General features: G+C 45.9%; 1 protein-coding gene across 1 annotated transcript in view; it reads left to right on the plus strand.

The window, feature by feature from the left end:
- Positions 1 to 21,575, plus strand: part of LOC124795779 (zinc finger protein 697) — a 93,633-nt gene that overhangs the window by 60,293 nt on the left and 11,765 nt on the right. The window contains exons 6-7 of the mRNA XM_047259862.1: positions 5,220 to 5,587; positions 11,804 to 12,053. Coding sequence (XP_047115818.1) covers positions 5,220 to 5,587; positions 11,804 to 12,053 — 618 coding nt within the window. The remainder of the gene's footprint in view (positions 1 to 5,219; positions 5,588 to 11,803; positions 12,054 to 21,575) is intronic.

A 21,575-nucleotide genomic window follows, 5' to 3' on the forward strand; every position in this document is an offset into this window, starting at 1 on the left:
ACAACACTTTCCATCCTCGCTTGAAATACGTGATAAGCAGCATGTCTACGACCTCACTTCAGCTAAAAAAACGAGATTGCAAATATTTTCTGAAACGCCAGAGAAAACGTACCTGATGGCTTTTAGGGGGAACACCTTGTGTAGTGGATTACGTGGAAATCAGAAGGTGAACAAATTTTGAACAGTGCGTATGTTCCGACAATCACAGTCAAATCGCTGTTTTCCCATGGAACCATAATTACACAAAATCAAGAAATGTGAAGCATTGTGAAGATAATGAACTTTTTTATTAGGAAGATCTGTTGAAATTTTTAATTTTGTGATACATGGTACACTTATTAATAATATAATCATAAAGGTACAACAGTAAAAAGCTAAATAAACTAAGCTTTCACCTGTATGAATTTATTACTTACGTTACTGCACAACACGCTCCAACATAATCAAAAAGGGCCTCTGGTACCAATATCATTTCTATCCCACCTCTATTCCAGGCCTAACTCGGCGTTTGTAGCGTATCTGATGCGACCACGTGTAGGCAGTTCATGAGTAGAGTAGATACTGAACATGGGTAAAGCAACTACCGGTGTCTGAAAGGAACGGATGTTCTGTTTGTAGAATGTATGTTTGACCCTTTGTGTGTTTGTGTGTGTGTGTGTGTGTGTGTGTGTGTGTGTGTGTGTGTGACAAAGATTGGCAGAAGTTCGCGGAAGCAGAAAGGATTTGTGGAGACATGCGCAGCTCGCGGCCTGCGCCGTTGACGCTGCCACGTATTTTTAGCGACGAGAGGGGCCGCGAACAGCGAAGCGGCCACAGCATTCCGGCAAGTGGCGCGGTTTCCTAGCAACCGACAGACAAGCCTCGGTAGCACCAGATCTGGCTGCTGACGCCGCGGGATTTACGCGACTCAAGTGGCCGAACAAAGTCGCTCCACAGTTCGTCCTCAGTGACTATCGCTCAGCCAACGCAGGAACTTCTTCCATGTTCAGAAGGTGCTCTGCAGAAATCAAGGATAAATAATAAAAATAGCGTTAACGCTAAATCTTACGTTACCAATATCATTTAACCTCAGGTACGAACAAGGAGAAAAGGAATTTCAGTAGTAACATAATACTGATTTCAAACGTGGGAAATAATTCCGCCGCTCTGGCACAACATTAACATATTCTCTAGAGTTTAGGTTGGGAGAACATGCGTTGAATCTTTTGCTCCTGAATATAAATGTGCACGAGATGAAGCCCTGTTCTCATCTTGTGGGAATAAACCTACACAACGAATTACATTAGCGTCTAGGATGTCAGCTGTAGAGGCCTGATTGTCAGAGGAGGTTACTGCCGTTAGACATAAGGAAATTTGTACGTTCTGAGAACGAAGAAAGAAAAGTCTGAAACTATGTAACAAAAGAAAAACAAAGTGTTTACTATCGACATTGGTGTTCTCTGGGCCTTCTTTCTTTTTAGAGCAGTTACTTCGGTTTCACTTCCTTCTTTCCAGTTTAATGTCGAATAGCGACTTTGGAGTCCAAAGTTTTTCTCAGCTTTAAGCGTTTTCTTTCCTTATTCTGACTACACAGCATTCAGCCTGAAGCCTCCCTGTGGACTACGTCTGCCTTTTCTTCTCATCGTTCGGCGAAAATGAAAAAATAAAGACTATGTAGGAATACGATTTGCGATACGGATGTTGTTGGGCTATAGGCCTGTAACGCTCTCAGCAAACATAGACATCTACTGCAGGGACACATAGCGACCGTAGTCGTTAATGTACTGATAAACCGCAACAGGTCGAGAAGTATTTGAGTAGTTTCGGTTAAGAGACGCGAGAATCTTCAGATATTCATTTCCCTGGCGGTAGCACGTTAGCGATTTAAAGCACCGTTCAGCACCGTTGTCAACATGTTTTGTGTCAGTATAATTTCTAAAAAACGGGAGGTCAAAGAAAGATTTATTTCTTTTTGCAATATGTTTTACCACCATATTCCACGTGCAACACGTCTTCAGTAAAATGTTTTGTTTACTTCCATGGTCGTTCCCCAGACGAAAAAGGGGTTACTAAATCAACAAAGTTCGAAAATTTCCCTCCATCACTGCATTGCCTATCTTGATAAGGAACTGTAAGGAAACGTTCAACTAATTATTACTAAATTTTTAAATTGTTTGAAAACTGAGGTTTCGGATAAAGTACTGCTTTCAGACAATAGATTCCGAGGCATGCCTTCTTATTAAATCTGTCATCCTCAAGACGCAACAAAGTGTTCGTTTCGTGTAGTTAACCTAAAAAATTTTCACAATCCCGATACTACCGAAGGAAAGATACATATCTGAATTTCACAGATTTCCGTCTGAAGACTGTACCTTCGGATCATGAGACCGGCTGCACTGGGACCGCGCGAGTACTGATTTGTCGGCTGACGGTGGAATTCCACGATGCCGGTGCCACTGTGACCGCTGCATAAGTGCCGTGGAGAGAAGATAAGAGAAATCAGAGCGGAAGAGCATAGACAGTCTATCTCCCTCGCTCTATTTCTGCGTGGAACAGGGAAGGGAACGACCAGCTATGGTACAAGCTACTCTCCGCCATGCACCGTATGATGAACTGTGGAACATGTACGAACACTCCTCTGCAAAACTTAAGGACGATATGGAAAAAGTAACATAAAAAAATGGTTCAAATGGCTCTGAGCACTATGGGACTTAACTACTGTGGTCATCAGTCCCCTAGAACTTAGAACTACTTAAACCTAACTAACCTAAGGACATCACACACATCCATGCCCGAGGCAGGATTCGAACCTGCGACCGTAGCGGTCACGCGGTTCCAGACAGTAACATAACATATTAACTACTCTGTGGAAAGCGGGAGAGTGTTGCCAGATGTCTCCTGGTTGTGGACAGGAAGCTGCAAGGCACACGACTTGATGTCAGCGCAACTGTAGGGCCAAATGAGGATGGCACCACAACATGAGGCAGCTGAAGAAACGGAAAAAAGGCAGTTTATACGTTAATCACCGAGCAGTTACGGTGCACTGTGCTGGTGTTTCTCATTACGACACGGCCCGGAAATACACTACTGACCATTAAAATTGCTACACCACGACGATAACGTGCTACATACGCGAAATTTAACATACAGGAAGAAGATGCTGTGAAATGCAAATGATTAGCTTTTCTGAGCGTTCACACAAGGTTGGCGCCACTAGCGACATCTACAACGTGCTGACATGAGGAAAGTTTCCAACCGATTTCTCATACACAAACAGCGATTTACCGGCGTTGCCTGGTAAAACGTTGTTGTAATGCCTCGTGTAACGAAGAGAAATGCGTACCATCACGTTTCCCACTTTGGTAAAGGTCGGATTGTAGCCTATCGCGATTGCGATTAATCGTACCGCGACATTGCTGCTCGCGTTGGTCGAGATCCAATGGCTGTTAGCAGAATATGGAATCGGTGGGTTCCGGAGGGTAATACGGAACGCCGTGCTGGATCCCAAAGGCCTCGTATCACTAGCAGTCGAGATGACAGGCATCTTATCCGCATGGCTGTAATGGATAGTGCAGCCACGTCTCGATCCCTGAGTCAATAGATGGGGACGTTTGCAAGACAACAACCATCTGCACGAACAGTTAGACGACGTTTGTAGCAGCATGGACTATCAGCTCGGAGACCATGGCTGCGGTTACCCTTGACGCTGCATCAGAGACAGGAGCGCCTGCGATGGTGTACTCGACGACGAAGCTGGGTGCACTAATGGCAAAACGTCACTTTGTCGGATGAATGCAGGTTCTGTTTACAGTATAATGATGGTCGCATCCGTGTTTGACGACATCGCGGTGAACGCACATTGGAAGCGTGTATTCGTCATCGCCATACTGGCATATCACCTGGCGTGATGGTATGGGGTGCCATTGGTTACACGTCTCGGTCATCTCTTGTTCGTACTGACGGCAGTTTGAACAGTGGACGTTACATTTCAGATGTATTACGACCCGTGGATCTACCCTTCATTCGATCCCTGCGAAACCCTACATTTCAGCCGGATAATGCACGACCGCATATTGCTTGTCCTGTACGGTCCTTTCTGGATACAGAAAATGTTCGACTGCTGCCTTGGGCAGCACATTCTCCAGATCTCTCACCAATTGAAAACCTCTGGTCAATGGTGGCCGAGCAACTGGCTCGTCACAATACGCCAGTCACTACTCTTGATGACTGTGGTATCGTGTTGATTTGCATGGGCAGCTATACCCGTACACGCCATCCAAGCACTGTTTGGCTTAATGCCCAGCCGTATCAAGGCCGTTATTACGGCCAGAGGAGGTCGTTCTGGGTACTGATTTCTCAGGATCTATGCACCCAAATTGCGTGAAAATGTAATCACATGGCCGGCCGATGTGGCCGAGCGGTTCTAGGCGCTTCAGTCTGAAACCGCGCGACCGCTACGGTCGCAGGTTCGAATCCTGCCTCGGGCATGAATGTGTGTGATGTCCTTGGGTTATTTAGGTTTAAGTAGTTCTAAGTTCTAGGGGACTGATGACCTTCGATGTTAAGTCCCATAGTGCTCAGAGCCATTTGAATCATTTTTTTGTAATCACATGTCAGCTCTAGTATAATATATTTGTCCAATGAATACCCATTTATCATCTGAATTTCTTCTTGGTGTAGCAATTTTAATGGCCAGTAGTGTAGCATTTTGATCACTCTCGAAAGAATCATCGGGAAACAGGAAAGACAAAGCGTAATGAGTGTAGCCCAGGCGTTTGATTTTGCTGACAGCCTTGTTTCATGTGCATAGGGAGCATGCGCAGCGATGTTTCTGCGGCGGATGGACGTCCGCGGTACTTCTGGTATCAAATGTCGCAAACTCTTCGTGTGTGGTATCTCAGTACACCACACTTGAGGTATGTATCCTGAAGGCCATGTTTACTAGACAATGTTTTTCTTGTTTAAGTCCGGACTACCTCCCTTAACATACATAGGGAAAGCATAGAGTTTCCTGTAGAAGAGGTCCACTATCCGAGGTATCAAAACGACTTTCGCTTATAACATTCTACTCAGTCACTTTCGGAATAGACCCTTACTTCACACTGATTCGCTTAACCTCCTCCATCATCGCTGAAAGTCTGTAATATCATCAGGAATCGTTTTACGGTAACATGTGCTGTGGTAGCGACTGTAAGTACCTCCGAGCCGCCTCACTGGAGCCCGCGCGGCCGCTGTTGCAGAGAGCAGCCCGGAGCGGCGCGTCAGCCTGGCAGAGGCGCAGCCCGCGGCCGAGTCGGCGTCGGCGTCGGCGCCGGTGTCGGTGGCGCCGCCGCAGCCGCAGCCGCTGGCGGTGTGCCTGCCGCTGCCCGAGCCGGCGCCCGACGACCTGTACAACCTGACGCAGCTGGCCGAGGTCAGCCTCGCCGCCGCCGCGGGACGCCTCTTCTGCTGGACCGACGCCGACGACCGGCCGCACACTGTGGGCCACGGGCTGCCCCCGGCGCCGGCCGACCGCGCCGCCGCCGCCGCCACCGGGGAGCCCTGCGTCCCGGCGCAGCCGACGCCGACCCCGGAGACCGCCGCACAGCCGCACCAGCCTCCCGAGCTCGTGAGTCTGTAACATCCGCACAGCTATACCGCGTTATGGTACCTATGGGATTCAGAAGACGACTGCCCGAAAACTACAAAACTTACAGAAAAGTGACACCTGCCAATGGACAGAGCATCTCCCCAAGTTCAGTACGCGACACGGTGTAGTTGCAGAGCGGACCACTAGGTGGCAGGCGTGTCAGAACAAGTACAACAGCTATTCGGAAAGTAAGTTTCGATTGGCCGCGAAATGGAATGCACTGTGACAATACGATTAAGCTTTGCACAGATGTGTTGGGCAGTGTCTCTAGTATGCCTGCCGCTCGTGTCACGTCGGTGTTTTCAGTTCTGAGTGCACATAAGGATACCTAGGAAATAGCGTCTCCCGCCAATTGTGAGGGCCTGGCGAGAGATTTTGCCTCATGTCATGCAACCCACATAACAGAACTGTCATGCGGTTCCTTCTTCATGACAATTCTCGGACGCATTATGCAGAGGCAATGAAGATATTCCTGCGGCGTTTCCGATGCGAAGTGTTTTATCATTCACAATACAGCCCGTAAGTGGCTGTCCCTGAGTTTCATATTTGCGCACATGAATCGCTGGCTTTAAAGATAACACTCTGGTACAGTCAACGAGCTGTAGACCAGGTTAGAGTATTAGTGGAAAGCACAGGTGGCTGCCACCTATGAGGAGAGTATAGGAAAGTTGATACAACGCCACGACAGATGTCCAAGTCAGAGCGGCAACTATGTAGAGAATTAGTTGGAATGTGTAGCTAACTGCTGCAAATAGAAACTTTTTGATTTTCGCTGTGGTTTTCATTTCACGACCGATCGGAACTGACTTCCCGACTAGCCCTCGTAGACAAATCATCGCTCCGTATTGTCGCGTAGATTTCGTTCGTGCTTGTAGATAGGCAACCCCATGAACAGATTTCCGTAGCGCGCTGCTTTCTGTACACCTTCCCAGGCAGGAACAGTGCAATGAATTTCACGTTCGTATTGATTTCTGTCGCGTAACAAACGATGCCCGTATTCATCATGTGTTTTCTTTCTTTCTTTCCTCGTTCCCCTCGCGTTTATCCAGTCTGCTACCCAGTCCGCTTCTCAGAATTTGGCAACTGTTATTTTATTGTTTTAACCCTGTGACTGGATGCCCTCCCTGACACCACAGTCATCATGCTAACCTAATGGCCCCAATTGCCTGTGAATCGCGTAAACTTTTCTCGTATTTTCTGACGCGATACTCGACGACCACTCCAGCATTTGCTTAAAACTGCGTGGAGAACCGCCTAAAACTACATTCAGGTTCATCAGTGTACCAGCCCACCGGCGTTATCCACTGTACAGATTCGATCCGGGACTGGCCCAGCTCCTCGCCTCACAAGGTAAAGCATTGCTCTGTACGCTATACATACATGTCACGTACTGAGCACCTGTAATCTGAGTTTAAAAGTTGGAAAGGTGGTGCTCCGTTTAGCGATGTGCGTACATATTCTGTAGTTTTCGTGCAGTCGCCTTCTGAGAATCCGGAGGTACTTACGAATAACCCTGTGGTATTCATAGGGTTCGTGATGTGCTTTCTTTACGTCTGCTGCTGGTCAGAACCCTCACTGCCGAGACACCTCTCTTATGGCTTGAGATGGCTTGGCTACTCTTTTACGAGCCCCACACGCTGGGCGTTCGTTCTGTAACCACATAATGATTCCACTACCCTCTCTTCTACACACGGACAGCAGGGTGATGTGCTAGTCCTTGGCTAACACCCCTTTTACCATTTAGCATTTAGAACCCAGATCTCATGTATGTATGAATGAAATTTGGTTTCAATACGTGATTTGTTGCGTCAGCAGCAGATACCTGCCCAAAAACTAGCTTTCTATAGCTGTCAAGATCTTTATAATACATTTGTACACTAAGAAATTGAAATTTGTCATTTTCTGCAGCTAGCTATTTTTCCAAGTTCGCCACAACCATGAATACCTTTTCTACAATAGTAAAAAAAAATTTTACGCAATCTCAATACCACAAACAACATTAGTTTGCCATGTAATGAAATAGCATCCAAACGACGGATGCAGGTGTTTCATTTATTACGTTTGTAAGGTGTCCATTAGGATTTAAAGTACGTACAGAAGTTGTTCTCTTGGAGCACTGAATGACAGCCGTCACCGATGGCATTAGCTACATTTCGTTAATCGTGTACTAAATACACTGATAAAACTCATTCTTTCCTTGTGACCTTCACATTCTTATTATGGTTGTCTGTAAGACACGTAAACAAAGGCAGTTTCTATAAGAATACAAATGAAAATTCCAATAGCCTTCTGATTGCCGTGATGAGTTCATTCCATAACCTCACAGAACTTTCTACGAAATATGACAGAAGTATTGATTACCGCCTCGATGCTGCTGATGAAATTCTTTATTTAACAACTAGTTTCGGTCTACAGACCATCATAAGTTCCCTGTACACCAAACTGAAATTATAAGTACGCAGCATTACAAGACTACACTGTCATAAGTCTATTTACAGATGTAAATGTTAACAATTACACTGACGTAATAATATGTCACACACTTAAAAGCATTTACAGCATCATTTAAGTAGAATATAAAATCATTGACGTCAGTTAATAAAACAATAAATTTAGTACCGAAAATAAAATATGACACACACAGTGACATAACCAACTATGAAAAACTCTTGAAACAGAGCACAGTTTGTATATTGACAGTGTAATCTATACTGTGATGTGACAACAGGCAACACTACATACATACAAAGAGTTTGCGTGTTTATGGTGCGATTTGTTCATAACTTGTAACATCACTGTGTGTACCATATTGTTATCTTCAGTGACAAATTCATAGCCTTATTACCTGAGGCCAATGATTCGCCTAATATGATACTGTGAATCCTTTTAAATGAGGATGAGACGTTTTATTATGTGCCTGTTGTCGTTAACATTTACGTAAGTTAACAGATTTGTGACTGTTTACTCTTCTAATGCAACTTAAGTATCACATCAGTTTGGTTTACAGGAAACTGATGACGGTCTGTCGATTGAAACAGGTTGTTAGACACACAATTTTATCAGCAGCTCGTGGAGGTAATAATGACTTTTTCAAATGCTCACAAAATGTGGGACGCCAAGTTAAAAAACACACACATTAAAAAAAGTTTTGCATCACCTCAATTCCGAGAGTTCCGGAACCTGTACAGAATATTGGAACAGAAATCAACATAAACATCATTTCTGCCCTTTTTATTCTCATGAAAATCCACACACTGCATGTTGTACCACCATACAGAGAGACCTTCAGAGGCGGTGGTCCAGATTGCTGTACACACCAGTACCTCTAATACCCAGTAGCACGTCCTCTTGCATTCATGCATGCCTGTATTCGTCGTGGCATACTATTCACAAGTTCATCAAGGCACTGTTGGTCCAGATTGTCCCACTCCTCAACGGCGATTCGGCGTAGATCCCTCAGAGTAGTTGGTGGGTCACGTCATCCATAAACAGCCCTTTCCAATCTATCCTAGGTATGTTCGATAGTGTTCATATCTGGAGAACATGCTGGCCACTCCAATCGAGCAATGTCGTTATCCTGTAGGAAGTCATTGACAAGATGTGCACGATAGGAGCGCGCACTGTCGTCCATGAAGTCGAATGCCTCGCCAATATGCTGCCGATATCGTTGCACTGTCGGTCGGAGGATGGCATTCACGTATCGTACAGCCACTACGGTGCCTTCCATAACCACCATGCACCCCACATAACGCCACCCCAAAACAGCCTTCCTGCACTCGTTGGACAGTGTGGCTAAGGCGTTCAGCTTGACCGGGACGCCTCCAAACACTTCTCCGACGATTGTCTGGTTGAACGCATATGCGACACTCATCGGTGAAGAGAACGTGATGCCAATCCTGAGCCTTCCATTCGGCATGTTGTTGGGCCCATCTGTATCGCGCTGCATGGTGTCGTGATGACAAAGATGGACCTCGCCATGGACGTCGGGAGTGAAGTTGCGCAACATGCAGCCTATTGCGTACAGTTTGAGTCGTAACACGACGTCCTGTGACTGCACTAAAAGCATTATTCAGCATGGTAGCGTTGCTGTCAGGGTTCTTCCGAGCCATAATCCTTAGGTAGCGGTCATCCACTGCAGTAGTAGCCCTTGGGCGGCCTGAACGAGCCATTTCATCGACAGTTCCTGTCTATCTGTATCTCCTCCATATCCGAACAACATCACTTTGGTTCACTCCGAGACGCCTGGACACTTCCCTTGTTGAGAGCCCTTCCTGGCTCAAAGTAACAATGCGGACACGAACGAACCGCGGTATTCCCCGTCTAGGCACGGTTGAACTACAGACAACACAAGCCGTGTACCCCCTTCCCGGTGGAATGACTGGAACTGATCGGCTGTCGGACCCCCTCCGACTAATAGGCGCTGCTCATGCATGGTTGTTTATATCTTTGGGCGGGTTTAGTGACCCCTCTGAACAGTCGAATGGACTGTGTCTGGGATACAATATCCACAGTCAACACCTATCTTCTGGAGTTATGGGAACCGGAGTGATGCAAAACCTTTTTTGATGTGTGTTTATTCATTGTCACAGTCTGCGTATCAACAGTCTCACGAACAGTAACCGTGCTTAAATCAACTTCACGCAGCCATATACACTTACGAAAAAAAAAAAAAAAAAAACACGACACCGAAAGTTGGCAGCCGTGATTCTGCATCTGAAAGTTGATGTTTATTCACATTTCGCTTAAGTCGCGTAAGAGTAGCCCTATTAGCGCCAGTATGAGGACGCGAATCAGGATTGCTTTCAATACATGTTGTAACGATCCTGAGCGTTAGTTACATTTGAGATTGGACGCGATGAGATGATGTTAGTCAAGAATGCTTTTAAGGCGACGAAGACGCCCATTAACATCTCCCTGAGTTTGAATGTGGTCGTTTAATAGGGCTACAAGAAGATGGATATTCCCTGTGCAATATTGCAGAAAGACTTGGCAGGAATGTAGTCACTGTACATGATTGCTGGCAGTGGTGTTCACGAGAATGTACTGTCGCAAAAACATCAGTCTCCAGATGGCCACGTGGCACTACTGAGAGGAAAGATTGTCGTGTTCGGTGTATGGCATTGGCTCACTGTTCTGCATCTGCAGCTGCAACCAAGGAGCATTTGGCACCAGAAGGAGACAACAAACTGTTACAAATCGGTTACTTCAAGAACAGCTCCGATTCAGAACCCCTAAATCGTTACTTCCACTGACCCGAAACCGCCATGTGCGACTTCTGTGGTGTCAAGCTAGAGCTCATTGGAGTGCAGAGTGAGGTTTGTTGGGTTTTATGATGAAAGCTGGTTCTGCTCCGGTGCCATTGATGGCCATCTGTTGGTTAGGAGGCCAGCTGAGGGCCTGCATCCAACCGGTTTGCGTGGTAGACACATTGAACCTACAACTGGAGTTATAGTCTGGGGTACGATTTCGTATGCCAGCGGGATTATTCTGATGTCGACCAACATAGTGACATCAACATGCCAATAAGGTGTCGTAAGGTCGTCCCACTAAATGGAGATTATAATGAAAAATTGAATTTGGTAGCCAACAGAGTGGAATATTTGTGGTGTATTGGAATCCTAAATAAAATCAATATGCTTTCAGAAAAAAATTGTTGCTTGCTTACTGGACGCATTTCGTACACAAGGTTTTGTTTTTAACTTACAGTTGCGCCTGAAGATTGGGCTGAGACCCCAAAATTGTGATGTGTAAGACTTCAGTAATGAAAATTTTGCATAACTCTAGCGGAAATTTCAATTATGAACAATGTACGTAACAGTTGTGGATGTCCCACTAACGGAAGACTCGTGGAACCAAATTGCTGAGAACAAAGGTATAAATTTGTCTGTTAAGTTACTTATCAGTAAACTATGCCATAGGTCTGTCATTACTATCACTGCATCATAATTATGTATACTTCGTTTGTGCTTCCTTTCCCAGTCCGAACTTGTTAAGATATAATCTTGCTGCCTCAGTTCTTGTTAGGCTCTAATCTTGCTGCCTTCCTTAAAATCAGCCGCCTGCTTGTCTTAAGGACCACTAGCTTTAGATTGAGACTGTATTATGGCGCAGGCTTTTGTTAGAGCAGAGGGCCCCGTGCCGCAGGTGCCGCCACCGCCGCCGCCGCCGCCCCCGCAGAGCCCGGCCCCCGCGCAGGCGCAGCACGCGTGCCCGGACTGCGGCAAGCGCTACAGCACGGCCAGCAACCTGGCGCGCCACCGGCAGACGCACCGCGGGCCGGCCGACGCCAAGGCGCGCCGCTGCGCGCACTGCGGCAAGGTGTACGTGTCCGTGCCCGCCTTCTCCATGCACGTGCGCACGCACGCCCAGGCCTGCCGCTGCCCCTACTGCGGCAAGTGCTTCTCCAGGCCCTGGCTCCTGCAGGGCCACATCCGCACCCACACAGGTGAGGCCACATTCCACCAAACACAACTAACTTTAAAATTTAGAGATTGCATCAACATACATAAGCAGACGGAGTTATTGAGGGAACAATTGGCAGGAGCGACCAAGGATACCATACATGCAACACATCATGGGTGTAACACATCCGGGGAAATGAAGAGGAAGGCGGACAGAAGAGAGGACCTCAGGGTTGAACACTAAAAGGAGAAGACCAATATACAAAAAAGTAAATACGAGTAATCCACTGAATTACAGATCCATATCAAAATGGCTCTGATTACTATGGGACTTAACATCTACGGTCATCAGTCCCCTAGAACTTAGAACTACTTAAACCTAACTAACCTAAGGACATCACACAACACCCAGTCATCAGATACATATCACTAACGCCGATTTTCAGTTGGTTTTTCGAACATATACTACATTCGAACAACACTAATTACCTCGAAGAAAACGATTTATTGACAACACTTTGTGAAGCTGTGGTGTGCATACTGTAAGACCTTCAGTACACACACCATCAGATTATCTGACTTGTCGCTCTAACGAAGTGGGTGTCAGCAATATGTCTCCTGGTCTTATCGTGGCGTGTTTATCTTCTGCCGTTAGGTCAGACGATAGAAATGCCACTTGCACGCTTAGAGTAGCAGATTGACGGTGACCAACTTTAAACAGAACGTGATTAATTTTCACACACATTTATTAAAATAATAAGAAGCATAAACATTACGTAACTTGATTCTGGATGCTATTTACAATTGACAATCTGAAGTTCCTTTGGTCTTGGTACGTTAATCTTATTCTCACATATCTCTGATACTTGACAAAGTGTCTATACATTTTTCTTCATGGCTATGTACAGGAATATGGTAATCTTGTTGTTGTGGTTGGCAGGAGAGCCAACACCGTGTTACTAGAGGAAGTCAAAAGGCACGCGTTTTAGGTCACGCAGGCTGGCGTGAGGTCTGGAACAGGACAAGGAAATTAGAATTTAGAAAAAACGGACGTAGCTGGTGGAATACTTAAGTTTAATCCATAAACGGTGAACGTCGCTCTTGACGGTACATTATGCACAGTATCAATAGTAACTGGTAATGGCGCCTTGCTAGGTCGTAGCAAATGATTTAGCTGAAGGCTATGCTAACTATCGTCTCGGCAAATGAGAGCGTATTTTGTCAGTGAACCATCGCTAGCAAAGTCGGTTGTACAACTGGGGCGAGTGCTAGGACGTCTCTCTAGACCTGCCGTGTGGCGGCGCTCGTTCTGCAATCACTGATAGTGGCGACACGCTGGTCCGACGTATACTAACGGACCGCGGCCGATTTAAAGGCTACCACCTAGCAAGTGTGGTGTCTGGCGGTGACACCACACTTGTTAGGCGCAGACTGAAACTTGACTATAGACTGGTACAGACTAATGCAGACTGGTACAGACTGGTGCATACAAATGCAGACTCACTAATCGGAGGTCTGTACACGTTGGAAGTCCCCTGCAGAAATACTGCACCATACTGTCTCTTTAGCCGTCCATAAACTGCGGAAGTATTGCTGATGGAAGATTTTGTGCACGATCTGAATACTCTATTATGTCCCATAAATGTTCGGTGGGATTCATTGCGGCGATCTGCACATGAATGTTGTTCAAACCAATAGCGAAGAATTATGGCCTGGTGACATGATGCGTGATAATTAAATGGTTTTCTGGGAACATGAAGTCCTCGATTTTTGATCGTATGGCTTTGATTACCGGAAACCCCCACCTGGGGAAGTTCGGCAGCCGATTTGCAGGTCTTTCCAGTTGACGCCACACTGGGCAAGCCGCGTTGGGTTGCCGCGGGGTCTGATTGCGTCTTGTCACGGTTCGCGCGGCTCCCTCCGTCGGACAAGGGCGTGTGTGTTGTCCTTAGCTTAAGTTACTTTAAGTTGGGTTAAGTAGTGTGTAAGCTTAGGGACCGATGACCTCAGCAGTTTGGTCCCAGAAGATGTTACCACAAATTTCCAACAACTACACTGGGCGACTTGCGTATCGATGATGATGAAATGTGAGGACAATACAACAGCCACTTCCCGAGCAGAGAAAATCTCCAACCGGAGATTGAAGCTGGGCCTGGTGCATGGCAGTCAGGTGCGCTGACCACTCAGCTAAGGGGGCGGATATGAAGTCCTTGAATGGCTGCAAATGGTCTCCAAATAGCCGAACATAATCATCACCTGTAAATGATAGGTTCATTTCGACCAAAGAACCCAGTCAATTCCATAGAAACATACTCCACACCACTATGGAGCCACCACCAGCTTGCACACTGCCTCGTAGACACCTTGGGTCCATGGCTTCGTGGGATGTGAGCCACACTCGAACCCTGAACTGAAATCGGGACTCATCTGACCAGGCCACGGTTTTTGAGTCGCCTAGGGTATGGTCACGAGCTCTGGAGAGGCGCTGCAGGCGATGTCGAGTTGTTAGCAAAGGCACTCGCATCGGTCGTCTGCAGCCGTAGCCCATTAACACCACATTTCGTTGCATTGTCCTAACGGATACGCTCGTCGTACGTTCCTCGTTGATTTCTGCTGTTGTTTCACGTAGTGTTCCTTGTCTGTTAGGACTGACAACGCTATGCAAACGCCGCTTCTCTCGGTCGTTAAGTGTAGGCCGTCGGCTAATGTCTTATGCGTAATGCTTGAAATGTGGTATTCTCGGCACACTCTTGACACTGTGGATCTCGGAATACTGAATTCCCTAACGATGTCCGAAATGGGAAGTCAGGTGCGTCCATCTCCAGTTACCATTCTGCGTCCAGAGTGTGTTAATTCCCGTCGTGTGGCTACAGTCACATCGGAAACCTTTTCACATGCATCACCTGAGTACAGCTCCGCCAATGCGCTGCCGTTATATACCTTGTATACGTGATACTACAGCCATCTGTATGTGTGAATATCGTTAGCCCATATCTTTTATCACCTCAGTGTATTCTCAAGAAGGAATTTGTTCTATCGACAAGGGATGTCAAATTGACTCCACAGTTTTAGATATCTAGAAGACTTTCGACACTATTCTTCGCAGGCGACTTCTAAGACTGAATGCTTATAGAGTGTCGCCTCAGTTGTGCGACTGGATACGAGATCCGTTGTTAGAAACGTCACAGTTCGTAGTAACTGATGAAATGTCATCGACTAAAACAGAAGTGATATCTGGCGTGCCCCATCTCCTCCCCCCCACCTATTTTCCCCCCTCATTTGTCCAGCTCCCCCCCCCCCCATCTGCCCTTGCCTGTGGTGTGTCAATTTCGTGCCAAATTTCGAGTGCAGTGTTTCCAGTGATTGTTAAGTGTTGTGCGTCTTTTCCGAAGTGTTGCGAACGGACATCATAATGTCGCAGGGTGTGATATCTCTTGCGCACAGAATCCAGACTGTCGGCGTGTTTTTTAATTGTCTGTCTACTATTTTCCCTGTCTGCTTCCTGTGTATTTTTTTATCATCGCCCACCATTTGTTTTATGTTTTAACTTTCCACAATTTTCCGCCGTCTTACATCTTACGTCATCGTTTTATAGCCTGCTTTTATTGTTTCTTATCTTCTTATTTTTTAAAAATTCTGTAGGCCGAAGTACGGCATACTAAGCTGCTGCCAGCCCGCCCCCTTCGGGGGGGATCGAAATCCAATAAAGGAAAAAAAATGGCGTGCCCCAAGGAAGTGTTGTAGGCCCTCCACTGTTCCTGATGCATATAAACGCTTTAGGTGACAATCTGAGCAGCTCAAAAATGGTTCAAATGGCTCTGAGCACTATGGGACTTAACATCGAAGGTCATCAGTCCCCTAGAACTTAGAACTACTTAAACCTGACTAACCTAAGGACATCACACACATCCATGCCCGAGGCAGGATTCGAACCTGCGACCGTAGCAGTCGCGCGGTTCCGGACTGCGCGCCTAGAACCGCTAGACCACCGCAGCCGGCTATCTGAGCAGCTGTCTTAGATTGTCTGCAGATGGTTCTATCATTTAACGTCTTGTAAATTCACCAGAAGATCAAAAGCAATTGCAAAATGATTTAGACAAAATACACGTATGGTGCAAGAGGTGTCAATTGTCTCTGAATAAGGAAAGTATGAGTTCATCCACATGAGTACAAAAACAAATCCGTTAAATTTCGGTTACACAATAAAGCACACAGATCTAAAGGCTGTCGAATCACATAAATACATAGGAATTATAATTACGAACAACATAAATTGAAAGGATCACATAGATTATGTTGTGGGAAAGGCCAACGAAAGACTGCTTTTTATTGGCAGATCACTTAGAAGATGAAACAGGTCTACTAAGCAAAATCCGTATGCTACCATGTCCGTCCTCCCGAGTACTGCTATCCAGAGTGGGATCCTTATCACATATCAGTCATTCCATCTTGCGCAAATGGAATAAGACAGTAGATGATCGAGTCCGCAGCTCGTGGTCGCGCGGTAGCGTTCTCGCTTCCCGCGCCCGGGTTCCCGGGTTCGATTTCCGTCGGGGTCAGGGATGTTCTCTGCCTCGTGATGACTGGGTGTTGTGTGATGTCCTTAGGTTAGTTAGGTTTAAGTAGTTCTAAGTTCTAGGGGACTGATGACCATAGATGTTAAGTCCCGTAGTGCTCAGAGCCATTTGAACCACTTAGTAGGTGATCGAAGACTTGAAGACAGTAGATACCAACAGCCGTAATTTTATTTAGCTAGCAGTTTTGGTGCCTCATAGGCACTATCTTCAGGCCGATATAAGCGCAGCTAGTAAATCATCCAATCGTTCGTGCTATTTTAGGGCCACTGTATCCAACTGGTTTCCGTAAACTTCTTCTTGGTACAAATGGAAAAATGGTTCAAATGGCTCTGAGCACTATGCGCTTAACTTCTGAGATCATCAGTCGCCTAGAACTTAGAACTAATTAAACCTAACTAACCTAAGGACATCACACACATCCATGCCCGAGGCAGGATTCGAACCTGCGACCGTAGCGGTCGCTCGGTTCCAGACTGTAGCGCCCAGAACCGCACGGCCACTCCGGCCGGCGGTACAAATGGACCATTCACACATATAACGGCAACAACCAAGATGAAGTCTACAGAAACCAGATGGATATAGTGGTTCCTATGATAGCGAAAACGATTAGATGACTTATGTAGCTACTTGTATAGGGGGTTGAAGATGGTGCCAATGGGGTACCGAAACTGGTTGCTAAATGAAATTACGGTTGTTGGTATCAATCTTCTTCAATCCTTAGCAGATACGACTGACGGAAGACATCTAAAAAAGATGATCAGCTCGTTTTTTATTATCACGAAATAGCCGGGAGTATGTCATGGATACGATAAGCGGTTTGGAATCGCAACCACTAAAGCAACGGCGTTTTCAGCCGTGGCGAGATCATTCCACTAAATTTCAATGACCAAGTTTCTCCACTGAATGTACATATATTTTACTGTCGCCAACCTATATGGGGAGTAATGTTCATCGTAATGAAACAAGAGAAATCAGAGCTTGTAAAAAAAGATTTAAGTGTTCATTTTTCCCACGTGCTGTTAGAGTGTGGAACGGCAGAGAAACGGTCTGAAAGTAGTTCGATGAACCATCTGCCAGGCCCTCAACTGTGAGCTGCAAAGTAATCATGCTGATCAGTTCCTCTCATACACGGAAAATGGCACGCGAGCAAAGCGAGGCGCAGAGAGTGTTTGCACGCGGCATCGGTCCATCTAGGCTTTATTCGCCTCAACTCGGCTTGCATGGAGAAGGCGCCGTTGTGTGCTTCTGAGTGCGTTAATACAGGGCTTATTCAACACTGAAATAGATAAGTGCAAGAGAGTTACTGTAACGCTGGAACAACCTCCAGCGAAAAAAGCAAAGATTTCCGAAACTCCATTTAGACAGGATTGGAAACTATCTTATTTTTTTGTTAGTTGTAACGAATAAGCCAAATGTCTAACCTGCAGAACATTAATTATCTCTGCAAGAAAATCGTGTATTCAAAGACACTACATCAGATTGCATTCAGAAAAGTATAATGAAATCATGGGGGACGCCAGGGAGGGAGACTTAAGGACCTTGCGCACTCTTCTAGAAGAGAATTCTTATCCACAAATGAAATTTTACAGCCCTTTAGCCTGTTTAGTTTGGTTAAGGGACCTGCGAAGCGAATTAAAATTTGTTTAGATTCCTCTCAAATGTGTATTCGTTATTCGTATTTGTTTTCGCTCGTATTATTCTTAACACAATTCTTTTCCTCTGACATAGAGCGAAGAAGGTGAAGGGTATCGCGAAAGGACTCTTAGAACAAGTTATTAAGTTCTTCTACGTTCAGCTGGAGCTGCGAGGTCGTTTACAGAAGGTCTATTAATAAAGAACATTTTATTGGACAAAGTAGAGACAATTAATTCCACATTAGCTCCCGCAAACAGCGGAATATCAATTCCAGTATGACAATATCTCGGCGAATCAGGATACTAGCGACGCAGCTCATTTAGCCAATTTTCTTTTTTCTTTTTTTTGCGCAGAGTGGACGACACCAACCTGTAACGGAAGAGCTCCTGGACTTAACTTCGGTGAAGGGCGCCGTTTCAGGTGCGAAAATTTTAGAAGCTGTGGAAATGACACCAGAAGAAATAGGACCCAATATGGTAAAGCTGTATTCCGTCACCACAGACGGGGCGTAAACAGTCCGCGGAAAGTTAAAGGGTTTATTGTTCTCCTGTGCAAGAAGCTTAATATGCCGGATTTAGCTTCCGTTCATTGTTTTGACACCAAGTGGCTCTTTCGGTAAAACACAGCGCTCTTCAAAACGTGATTAGTTATACTTGTCCTCATAGGCTCAATCCACGCCAGTTCAAATAACCTATAATTTCATTTGAAGGTTGAGTATCCAGGTACCCCATACCACCCCAAAATACGCCGACTGAGCAAAGTGAAAGTGATTTTCCAAGTTTTTCGACTACATCGCGCTCTGGCTCAGTTTTGGAGGACAAAGGACGTCTGGAGCCACTTTTGCATGACCCTGAAGGCATGGCTGATTTAGGATCTTTATCAGACATTACAGCTCTCTTGGTTCCACATGTGTATGTGAAAGGTTTCCTTCAGCTTCGTCTTGTACAAAAACAAGATTGCATACAAGTATTTCTGATTGTAGTTTAAAAAAAAAAAATGCTCGAAGAATTTCTGTCAGCCGAGTTCTTGTTCCTAATCTCAGTAGCATGACTGCAAATACAAAAAAGGGAAAATACACACATCAAAAAAAGATTTGCATCACCCTGGTTCTCAGAACTCCTGAAGATAGACATTGACTGTCGGTATTATATCACAGACACAGTCCCTTGACTGTACAGAGACGTCACTAAACCCGCCCAAAGTTGTAAACGACCATGCATGAGCAGCGCCAATTAGACGGAGAGGGTCCGACAACCGATCAGTTTCAGTCATTCCACCAGGAAGGAGGTACACGGCTCGTGTTGTCTGTAGTTAGACCATGCCTAGACCGTCAATACCGTGGTTTGATCGCGTCCTCATTGTTACTTTCAGCCAGGTAGGGCTCTCCAGAAGGGAAGTGTCCAGCCGTCTCAGTGTGAACCAAAGCGATGTTGTTCGGACATGGAGGAGATATAGAGAGACAGGAACTGTCGATGACATTCGTCGCTCAGGGCACCAAAGGGCCACTACTGCAGTGGATGACCGCTACCTACGGATTATGGCTCGGAGGAACCCTGACAGCAACGCCACCATGTTGAATAATGCTTTTCGTGCAGCCATAGGACGACGCAAACTGTGCGCAATAGGCTGTATGATGCGCAACTTTACCCCCGACGTCCATGGCGAGGTCCATGTTTGCAATCACGACACCATGGGCCCAACAACATGCCGAATAGAACGTTCAGGATTGGCATCACGTTCTCTTCACCGATGAGGGTCGCAAATGCGTTCAAAACCAGACAATCGTCGGAGACGTGTTTGGACGTATCCCGGTCAGGCTGAACGGCTTAGACACACTGTCCAGCAAGTACAGCAAGTACTCTGATGGTGGTCATGGAAGGCACCGTAACAGCTGTATGATACGTGAATGCCATCCTTTGACCGATAGTGCAACCATATCGGCAGCATGTTGCCGAGGCATTCGCCTTCATGGATGACAATTCGCGTCCCCATCGTGCCCATCTTGTGAATGACTTCCTTCAGGATAACGACATCGCTCGACTAGAGTGGCCAGCATGTTGATCCATACATGAACCCTATCGAAAATGCCAGGGATAGATTGAAAAGTGCTGTTTTGGACGACGTGACCCACCAACCACTCTAAGGGATCTACGCCTAAACCCCGTTGAGGAATGGGTCAATCTGGACCAACAGGGCCTTGATGAACTTGTAGATAGTATGCCACGACGAATACAGGCATGCATGAATGCAAGAGGACGTGCTACTGGGTATTAGAGGTACTGGTGTGTACAGCAATCTAGACCACCACCTCTGAAGGTTTCGTTAAATGGCGGTACAACATGCAGTGTGTGGTTTTCATGAACAATGAAAAGGGCGAAAATGATGTTTCTGTTGATCTCTGTTCCAATTTTTTGTACAGATTGCCGAAGTCTCGGAACTGAGATGATGCAAAACTTTTTTTTTTTATGTGTGTAGAATAGAAAATTGTAGTTATAGATGGCTCAATCATCAGAGTACACCTTGTTATTCTGCATCCAGAAAGTCACTGTAACATGTCTAAATATCGATTACGTAAGACTCTGCCTTATAGCAAGTAAATATACGGGATGATTTTGTTGAATCGGGACATACTGCAGGAAACAAGAACTGAGAGGATATGGAGAAAACAGATTAAAATGTTTTCCATGGAAGGTAACTCACTTGAAGGTGGAGTTAAAAGATCTTTGACAGTGCAAGTTTCAGTGGTTGGAAGTACACATGAGAACGCGCCAGGCAAGAGGGAATGTTTAGTCTGTAATTGTGCTTTAGTGATTCGGAGCCGGCCGCGGTGGCCGTGCGGTTCTAGGCGCTGCATTCCCAAACCGCGGGACTGCTACGGTCGCAGGTTCGAATCCTGCCTCGGGTATTGATGTTTGTGATGGCCTTAGGTTAGTTAGGTTTAAGTAGTTCTAAGTTCTAGGGGACTGATGACCTAAGATGTTAAGTCCCATAGTGCTCAGAGCCATTTGAACAATTTTTAGTGATTCGGTGGCAGCAAACTATCAGTAGCGGTTCACCCTAAACGTGTAGCTGGAGTAGATGCTTTCGCACGGAAATACTGAAGTGAGCTGGACACCATCATGTAGTAGCTGCATTACCTTCATACCACTAAAGGCACGTCTTGCCCCACGTGGCGCTCGCCAAAAATTCCCCCCGCCCACACAATGAAGGTGAACCAGCGCTGATGGTAACATTTCCATTTGTCTAGCGTTTTCTCATACGTGCTTTCAACACTGTCAAAAATATTTCAACACTTTTCCAGCTATATATCCGTTCGATTTTTGTTTTCTTCTTATCCTCTGAGTGACCGTTACC

The sequence above is a fragment of the Schistocerca piceifrons genome, chromosome 4, assembly GCF_021461385.2.
Source record: "Schistocerca piceifrons isolate TAMUIC-IGC-003096 chromosome 4, iqSchPice1.1, whole genome shotgun sequence".
Lineage (NCBI taxonomy): Eukaryota > Metazoa > Arthropoda > Insecta > Orthoptera > Acrididae > Schistocerca > Schistocerca piceifrons.